Source organism: Etheostoma spectabile, unplaced genomic scaffold (genome assembly GCF_008692095.1).
Source record: "Etheostoma spectabile isolate EspeVRDwgs_2016 unplaced genomic scaffold, UIUC_Espe_1.0 scaffold00002318, whole genome shotgun sequence".
Lineage (NCBI taxonomy): Eukaryota > Metazoa > Chordata > Actinopteri > Perciformes > Percidae > Etheostoma > Etheostoma spectabile.
In genome coordinates, this window is record NW_022602883.1 from 12,413 (window position 1) to 23,027 (window position 10,615).

Consider the following 10,615-nt stretch of genomic DNA (forward strand, 5'->3'; position numbering starts at 1 on the left):
CCTGTTAATAAAGACAATATGATCATATCTAGTAACAAAGTGTAACGCTTCTTTGAGTAGGCTCATTTGGATTCAGTTCAATTCAATTTAATTTATAGTATCAAATCATAACAAAAGTTATCCCAGGACACTACAGATAGAGTAGGTCTAGACCACACTCTATCATTTACAAAGAACCAACAATTCCAGTAATTATTCCAAGAGCAAGCATTTAGTGCGACTGAGATTTGACTGTTTTTTTTCATATGTAGACCATAGTATACCAGTTCCAGATCCAAAACCACTACACCTAGACTTGTCAAATCAGGACTCCATTATCCCAGAGAGGCTAAAGAGTCTTAAAAACAAAGTTTCACATTTGTAAAAGCTTTATTCTATTTGTGAAAATGCAATAAAGAAAGATTTCCATGTTCTTTTTCCCATGTAGACCACATTGGACCAGGTCCAGATCATACGGTACCTAGATTTGTATACAAAGGTGCTCATTTCTTTGTTTTATCATCTTTCTTTTTGAGAGGAGCAACAGGGTCTATTGTCGTCCGTAAGGAGGCCGCAGCACTGTTCACAAAATTATAACTTAGGAGGGACTAAAGTTAACATAGAAGTCCTCTGTTATATTAAGGCATGGTATTTTAATGTAATGCCATTGGAATTACTTCCATAAATTTAGCTATAGCATTATCAGATAGACATCTAGTGTATAGCGCTGTGGAGATAGGTCTGGGAATGCGTCTAGGTATTTAGAAATGAATATATAAATGAAGAAATACTCTATACCTGTATGTATTCTGGCTATACTGTGTATAGTTGTAGCACATATACCTACATGTATTCTGGCTATACTGTGCATAGTTGTAGTACTTATACCTGTATGTATTCTGGCTATACTGTGCATAGTTGTAGTACTTATACCTGTATGTATTCTGGCTATACTGTGCATAGTTGTAGTACTTATACCTGTATGTATTCTGGCTATACTGTGTATAGTTGTAGCACTTATACCTGTATGTATTCTGGCTATACTGTGTATAGTTGTAGCACTTATACCTGTATGTATTCTGGCTATACTGTGCATAGTTGTAGTACTTATACCTGTATGTATTCTGGCTATACTGTGTATAGTTGTAGCACATATACCTGAATGTATTCTGGCTATACTGTGTATAGTTGTAGCACTTATACCTGTATGTATTCTGGCTATACTGTGTATAGTTGTAGCACTTATACCTGTATGTATTCTGGCTATACTGTGCATAGTTGTAGCACTTATACCTGTATGTATTCTGGCTATACTGTGCATAGTTGTAGCACTTATACCTGTATGTATTCTGGCTATACTGTGTATAGTTGTAGCACTTATACCTGTATGTATTCTGGCTATACTGTGTATAGTTGTAGCACTTATACCTGAATGTATTCTGGTTATACTGTGTATGTTAAGCATCTCTCCCATGGTGTTATTTATCCTGCAAAGTATTTATTGTTGAATAGTATTTTTACCATTGTTATTGTATATTTATTAGTCTTATTGTACTTTTGACCAACCATATCTACAATGACGAAACACCTCTAAGGAAGTTAAGGTGCTACCAAGTGTGCCTCTGTGTTAAGAAATAGTGATTTTGTTTAATGTACTTTGGTGATCTGCTGCGTACCAGGGATCCCTATGCTGACAGAGAGTGTAATTAGGTAAGAACCGACAGGCGGCAGCAAGGGCCCAATGGTCTCGAGTGGACCGTCGAGACAGAAGAAGGGCGCGTCATTGTTTTGGTCGGCTGGTTTTGCAGAAGACTGAATGAAGAGAAAACTTACATTTTGAACAGGGCTTTACATCTGATTTTATAGTTTTGAATAACCAGGTAAGATCAATAGATCTGCACAATCGCAGAAACCTTGAAATTGCGCACGCTGAAACACGCCTTTATTATTGACGTAACGTCAGTTTATTGAGACATCTGATTGTTTCCTGCAGCTTGGATTATCGATAAGTAACCTAACGTTTGACAAACCGTGGCTCCTTTGTCTGTTTTACACGTTATTGGTAACGTTGGATGATTGTAAAGCTGTAATAACTCTACGCGTTCTTCCAACCAAAGACGTGCAGGATTTTGTGGAAGAAGAAGTGCGTGACTTCAGGAAATTTAGAAAGATATTCACAGATTCGAACTTCCGGTGTTTCGGTTTAACTGGTTTTTGAGTTAACTGGTGATAGAGGCAGATGTGGTGTAGGCGTGGTCTCTCAGGACCCATTCCCGACTAACCAGGAAATAAACATTATTATCGCTTTCCTTCTATTTCACATTTATTTGTCAGTGTCTTGTGAAACTTTACGATAAAACGAGTTGCTGAGCATTAATTCCTGCCCCGACAGACATTTATGCAACACTTGCCGTTGTCGTTACGAACTATCATCCGTTTTCTGGCGACTGTGTCTCTTACTGCACGTCACGGTACACCCCGATCGACTTGTGACTATAACACTTCACCGTTAAGCACTGTTTCTGAAATGTAAGCAACTGGTGTATTATATAGGCATACTGTTGAATGATAAATGTGTCGATTTTGTTAGCGGGGACGTTTCATGTTATCTGTTATTTATTTGACCCTATCACTTCTATGTTTCGAATGGATTTTTTTCATATAGGCCTACTGACTCACTCAACTTCAGATATCATTCATAGCATGATGTATGTAATATTTAAGGCATAGTGAAGTTTTTGATATTTTAAATTACACTATCTGGAATGTTTTTGTAATTATGGATATCTAAACTTAAAAATAACTATTAACAATTGGATTGTACATATCTGAAATTGCATTGTTTCCTAACTATATGTTGCAACTATTCAGACATTCATAAGATTGACTTTCTACAACCAACACTTGCTCGAACTCCGGCACTTCAAGTCAATTCTACAATATGTGCCAGACACCCAGAGCAATAAAAAATACGTTTCTCTCCGACCCACTGTGCTATATGCAATATGCGTTTCAATAAGCGAGGGTATCATTTGTATCTGGATGAATGAGTAGGCATTCTGCCATTAAGGAACGTGATTGTAAGGTTGCAACTTAACATAACCCATCGTAGCCTACATAAATATAATTACATCTAGCCTATAAATGCCTATGTATCACAACGTATCTGAGCGGATGCACATGTTGCCACATCTGCATTCAGCTGGGTGTAAACCTCATATGTACTTATGTTTTACTTACAGGCTGTATTGAATGTAACAGATATCAAACACGTAATCCATGTTTGTAGTAGGCCTACTGTTATTAAATTAACTTGTATGCCGTTGCAAGAACGAAGACCACACGTAGGTAGCTGCAGTGATGCCTGTTTGAAATACTGCAAACGTCAATAAATCGACAAAATGTTCATGCTGTCATTATTTGTGTCATAATTGTGTTTAAATAATGGTAATGACGTTTAGCATTGAGTCAATGTATTTCCTTTAACACGACTAGATCTTACATTGCATATTGAGTTTGAATTTGTGCACATGTTGACGTGTGGAAACTTTGGTTTTATTTTCTACACACAGCTGTTGTTTTGCCCATGTTAAATATTAGGTATTTGTAAGTGTAATGAATCGATATGAGCCTATGACCGATGCTAGTACTTGTTGTGACACAAGTTAATCGGAGCGCACTGAGCGCTGTTCTGCTTATTTCAGCGGTCTTTATTTGTGTTCCATCTGCAGAGTCAGCAAACCTTCAGAAGGTTTAATAAAAACGTCATTACCAACACTTTAAACCAATTATGACACAAATAATGACAGCATGAACATTTTGACGATTTTTGACGTTTGCAGTATTTCAAACAGGCATCACTGCAGCTACCTACGTAATCATTTCTGCGGAGTTTCTCATGGCACACCTACACCACATCTGCCTCTATCACCAGTTAACTTAAAAACCAGTTAAACCGAAACACCGGGATCAATTACTCTATAGCGAATTGTTGTTAAATCACAAAGGACTCATCTTTCCTACCGTAGTAAGGTTAACAACGAGCTACAAACTCATTTCCATCCAAACGAACCGTCCTTCAATCTGGTCTGACTGGTCTGAGACGGCAGCGAGACGAGTCTACAGATTAAAACACAGAAAAGAGACATTAATTAACATAAAAGTTCTAATTTTGGTGAATTTTGTTTGCCAAAACCATTTAATAGGTGTCATATAAATGATGATTCAGGGCTCTAAAAGGGCTAGACACATAGAAGGCCCCCTGCTGGTTGTTGACTACTACAGCAGTTATTTAAAAAACAACAACAACATATTTCTATATTTGGTGAATTTTGTTTGCCAAAACCATTTAATAGGTGTCATATAAATGATGATTCGGGGCTCTAAAAGAGCTAGACACATAGAAGGCCCCCTGCTGGTTGTACTACAGCAGTTATTTAAAAAACAACAACATATTTCTATATTTGGTGAATTTTGTTTGCCAAAACCATTTAATGTCATATAAATGATGATTCAGGGCTCTAAAAGAGCTAGACACATAGAAGGCCCCTGCTGGTTGTTGACTACTACAGCAGTTATTTATCAAAAATAACCATATTTCTAATTTTGGTGTATTTTGTTTGCCAAAACCATTTAAAAGGTGTCATAGAAATGATGATTCAGGTCTCTAAAAGAGCCACAGAACATAGAAGGCCCCCAGCTTGTTGTACTACAGCAGTTTCTTTTCAAAAATAACCATACTTCTAATTGTCTATAACAACTATTAAATGGTTTTGGCAAACAAAATTCACCTCTCCACCGGTTGCTCGTACAGACCAATGTTATTTCTCCAAACCATGAAAATGAATTGTTAACCTTACTACGGTAGGAAAGATGGGTTTGTGATTTAACAACATTTCGCTAGAGAGTAATTGATCCCGGTAGTTTGAATCTGTGAATGTCTTTCTAACTTTACCCAAGTAAATGTGTGGCAGTAGAGGCAATCGGAAGGTTCACACGGCAGTATACATTATAGTAAATTATCCGATCGGCAGGCCGAGGAGCATTTCATACATTGTAAACATTCATAATAATTAACCAGATTTCTGAGTTGAATTTGGTGGGACCTTATGAGAGTGCAGATTTGGGGCCAGGTGTGTGTGTGTGTGTACTTAAAGGTGCCATATTATGCTAGTTTTCAGGTTCATACTTGTATTTTGGGTTTCTAACAGAACGTGTTTACATACTTCAATGTTCAAAAAACACGTACATTTCTTCTCTGTGGATTGAGTGTTTTGATACTTTTACAGTAGCCATAGCACCTCGACCTGCTACCAGACCTGTAATTGTATAATAACCAAAAACTGACAAAGGTAACATTAATGATTTTTTTTCTAGATTGAAACCAGAAGTAGTATAGAATTTGCCCAGACAAAATACTGTACATGGCCCAAACATGATCAACATAAGAGGTTAATGTGAATGTTTTCAAGCAAATGACAGCTAATTAAGCAATGCATGGGCAAAATGTTCTCACTTAATTATTGCTTACTAATTACTTATTATTAAAACTTAATAACTGACTAGTACCTACTGCTATGCAAATTAAAATAGAACAGGTCTGGTGACCATAATGATGCAGCAACAGCTTGCTCAATATGCTTCTAAATGTAGAATGAAATTAGTTTATTTTGAAGACTAATTCCAGGTAGTCTTCATGCATTACCAGGATGTAGGTTGGTTTACCCTGTGCAGTAGTTCATTGTAAATCAAGCCTTTAGCAAAACTACTCCCATTAGAGCTGCAAATAGGCTACTTCTTACAATTTGGAAGAAAATAATCCTAATTTATTACATTGTCCTCTCTGGGGCTGCAACTAACAATTCTTTTCATTGTTGATTGATCCTAGATTATTTTTTGATGAAGGAATTAGTTGTTTGGTCTATAAAATCAGAAAAAGGTGAAAAAGTTTGACCAGCGTTTCCCAAAGCCCAAGTTGATGTCCTCAAGTGTCTTGTTTTGTCAAACTCAAAGACATCCTGTTTACTGTCACAGAGGAGTGAAGTAAATAGGAAATATTCACAATTAACAAGCTGACATTAGATAAAGTTTTCTTTTTTTCATAAAAACCTGACTCAAACCGATTAGTTATATATAATATATATAATTAAATAATAATAATATATAATTTAAACTAATTGATTAATTGAATTATCTTTGCACTGTTACGTGTGAATCAAACTCTGAACATTGCCAGCTATTACCAGAGAAACAAGGGTGGTATGGCTGTCTTTGGGCTGTGCATATTTTCCTATTCAAAATTGTTAACATCTTCTCAGAATAAAATTATTATTATTGGATTTGTTTTAGATCAGTCACCATGACAACCAAGCGCGGACTGATAACTGATTCATTCAAGGTGGTGAAGAAAGCAAGGAGGGTGAAACGAGAGAAGAGGCCTTCCTCTCCTCCTCCGCCACAGCACGGTGAAGAGCTGCACAGTGTTGGTTTCTGATCTCCCCTCTGTGAGACAGACATCCATTCTACTCTGTGACATATCACTTTGAAACACAAGCAATGAAATTAGGATTTTAATCGGCATCTGGCATCAGTTTGTAAAAATATATTTTTCATTTTCACATTTTTGATTTTAATATTTTAACTGTGTTACATTCAGTTCCAGATAGCTTTTAAAAGGTATCTTTCTACTGATACATAAACATACTATGTTTGTGTAAAATTTACAATGTCACCAATTTATATTATTACTAAAGCAGTGTTTACTTTCCTTGAAGTTGAAAATGATTGGTCATTAGATATTTTGTAGGTTTTTTTAGCTGAATATTATTAATGTTAGAGCAGCGTTAGAGTTCTGTGACATACAATAGTGACTGGAATTCTCTTCATCAGAGGTTGAAACTGAAACGGTCCGAGAGGAGGAGCTGCAGAGGCTCAGACAGTTTGACCTGGACTGGAAATTCGGGCCCTGCACAGGTAACATACCCACATATGTATAACTGCTTTTGGAACAGGATAAAGGGGTTGCAACTTTGATATTATTCACTGCTTTGAATTTGTATACAAGATGAGCATCTCTGAGTAGGCAAAATGCTTTAACAAATGTATATAAAATATAGTGTGGTTGATACGATACACCATGAGTTTTCATATGAAAAAGGAATAAAATGAGGAGCGGTTTTACTAAGGCTGCAACTAACAATCATTTTGTCATCATTTGATCGCTCAAGGATTAGTCAGATTCATCAATAAACTACTGATTTTTCTTTTCAATAAATCTAGTAACTATTACTTTTTGATAGTCAATAAATCCTCTGGTTAACTAACCAATAAACCTAACTTCTACCAATAATCTTTTAAAACATTTTATTCAAGTAATATAATATAATACAATATTGATGATGTATAATACAACACTGCAATTCAATACTATAACATAATAATATTATTGATAATACTTACAGTATTGTAAGTAAGTAAGTCAGGTTTATTTATATAGCACTTTTCAAAGATGAAAATCACAAAGTGCTTAACAATAAAATGAAAAACAAGAAATAGAATACATAAGAATACAAAGATAAAGGTAAATAAAATCATAAAAGTATTGTAGTATTGTATTATTATATTATAGTAGTGCATTGTATTTATCAGTGTAAGATAAATTAATGAAGATCACAATGAAATAGAGAATAGCAGGAGTGGACTTATCATATGTGTCTCGGAGTGGTTGTTTGCTTGATGGTCGGTTTGTGTGTCTGTCTGTCGGCAGAATTACAGAAAAACTACTGGCCTGATTCTCATGAGACTTGGTGAAAGGTTGAAGCATAGGCCGAGGAAGAACCTATTAAATTTTGTAGCGAATCCAACTCGTTACAACATTGCGAGATAAGGTGCTTATACCTTTTATACCATTCATGTGGTATGAGAGTAATCTAAAAAAGTAAAAAATTCACACTGCATAAACATTAGAAGACAGGGCATGCCTTGGTGCAGGTTGGCCTGTCCTAGTCTGCATTGTTTTTGGGTCTGCTTTATTTGGGAAAGGTGTAGTTAAAGTGGTTAATTCACATGAATAAAACACTGAATAATCGATCATCTTATCTCTCTCTTTGTCCAGGGATCAGCAGGCTGCAGAGATGGGAGAGAGCAGAGCTTTATGGTCTGAGCCCACCTAAGGAGATCAGAGACCTGCTGCTGCAAACACACACTGACCCCGCGTACAACCTGAGGTAACACACACACACACACACACACACACACACACACACTCACACATATTCCCTTTGTTGGCATCGCCAGAGTATTTAAGAAATTCCACACTATGCTTACTTTGTATTACCTCCTATACTCACTATATTAACATCCATCCACACAAAAAGCAGGTTATTTCAATCTCTCCTTTCATCCTTCTTGTATACAAGTCCAAGAAACCAGATTTGCTGCCATCTATTAAATCACAATCCTAGTGTCCCAATATCCATACTATTCAGTATGCCAGAAAATATTTAGTATGTCTCAATACATAGTATGTCAAATCCAGTATTTCAAAAAAATACCAGGATGTCCTACAGTATCATGCTTTTCTGGCTATTCTGACCCACAATCCTTTGTGCAGCATAAATGAGAAAGAGGGTCAAAATTTGAGGCACATTGTTACGAAGAAGTAGCATGTCATGATGTGTACATGGAGACAAGACCTTGCTTTAGGGAATATGAGACCGCCCTAAGGTGGTGATCCATTCTTTGAGATATTTTCAAAATGATAGAATATCAATGACCTTATTTATAAGTTAAGATACATAGCAGTCACGCATTAACGCAGGTTGCCACGCATATCATGCAATGAAAAAAAGATATCCAACTCTTACTAAGGCTGAGTAGTACCTCTATGCTTTCTTAGTACTTACCAAAATGTGTCAATAGCCCTAAGTATCAAACATTGGTAGTGTCCATAAAGAATGCCTGCTTGGATTCATATTGTTCTTTAATTATTCTATGATCTCAGAGAATTCCAGTAAATCATAATCATGATTCATTTTAGTCAACATTAAATTTAGGCAAAGTTCACGTACTGCTGGAAAATGTGAAATGATTTTCAGCCCTAACTCTTGGAAACACAGATTCTTATTAATAAAGTCTGGATTCATTTGTCGGTAATGATTGTGTTCTTTGTCTTTCAGCCTGTGGAGCGAATATCCTTTGTGAGAGAGACATTGTGAGAAAGAGAAAAGAATGCAGATGCCAACAAAAGTCAAATTTATATCACCTCAAATCACACATATGTCTCTGAGGTATTTACCTTCTCGCCTTAAGTCCCGAAAAACTCAAAGTAAAAGATTTTAGCAGGGGAAAGATATTTCAACCTGGACCTTATTTTTCGATGTTTTTGTGTTAAGTGACTGATGGGAACAACAATCTTCACTGCAGTCGGCGGTAGTGAAACAAGCTGCATTGTAACACGCTTCAATTTACGTTCACTAAAAGTGCTTGTTTTGCCACTTACATGCTCAGATTATTGTTCTGTGTCTGACAACACTATGGAAAGGATCCCCTAGGAGGTCAACCTTTTAGTTAAAGGGTAAGATCCTTTTTGTTTAACATGAAACAGTCCCTAAAGGGCCTTATTCCATTAAAATTAACAGTAATTGTATCATTGTAAAACACAATGAATTCAAAGTTGACAAAAACAAAATGAAAACAATCAAACAATCAAAAGCTGTCTTAGGCTATTTTTCTTGGTCTGGTTTGGTTGAAATAAACCTTTAATTCACCCATTTACATGTGAAAATTTGCTGGCTACATACATTCTAAAAGTATTGTTTATTTAACTGAAGTCTGGTGAGTTTTGGGATGGTGCTTTATGGGCTGTTTCTGGTTAAACAAAAAGGATTTCACTCTTCCAGGTTTGAGGATCTAGGTTGAAAAATACTGAAATTACCCTTTAAATGGTACACACAGTTTGTATTAAAATATTTAATAAAAATAATTTGACTGAAATACTGGCTTCTTCTGTATTGTTGTATAATGGAGGGGATGTTACCTCACTGTTGACACTGTAGAAATGAAATTGTGAAGGAGACATAAATGATAATGAGTTCTACATTCACATAATTTGCACACTGACATTTGTCTGTCTTTTTATAACTGACCTAACAACACAGTCTCTCTGTTTTACTCATATCTCCACAAGATACACGAGGTAGAGAGTGAGTGTGTGAATGTGTTTTACAATGCTACCTAGAGATGGAAACATTGGAAAGAGAAACACATGTCTACAACTTCCCGTACTATGTTGGTCTCTCTTCATAAACTGTATCTAATCTATTGAGAATGCAATTCAAAAAAGAGAATTCCTCTTTTGATTCTAAGTGAAAAAGTGTTACAGTTCACAATGTTTTTTTTGACAGAATTACACCAGAAGGAAAATAAGCGCTGCTAGTTAGACTTTTAATGTATCATCCCGCCTCCAACGCTGTTCGATTGGTGCACAGTGTCGTCAAACACTCAAAGCTTAAAGCTGATTGGTTCGCATACCGATTAGTTGAGCGACAGCAGACGCACCGCCCGCTTATTGATCGAGAGCTCGGTGACAGAGACCTGAGGCGGAGCGCTTCTGTAGTAAAGATCATAGGTAAAGAGT

The 10,615-nt window shown here is 36.2% G+C and overlaps 1 protein-coding gene across 1 annotated transcript; it reads left to right on the forward strand.

Moving 5' to 3' along the window:
* The first annotated feature begins 1,740 nt into the window (after positions 1 to 1,740).
* LOC116675866 (DNA polymerase delta subunit 4) lies at positions 1,741 to 10,313 on the forward strand. Its single transcript, XM_032507390.1, has 5 exons — positions 1,741 to 1,859; positions 6,328 to 6,443; positions 6,868 to 6,951; positions 8,093 to 8,204; positions 9,156 to 10,313. Exons 2-5 carry the CDS (start codon positions 6,338 to 6,340, stop codon positions 9,178 to 9,180), a joined length of 327 nt encoding a protein of 108 aa, XP_032363281.1. The 5' UTR covers positions 1,741 to 1,859; positions 6,328 to 6,337; the 3' UTR covers positions 9,181 to 10,313.
* Positions 10,314 to 10,615: the final 302 nt, after the last annotated feature.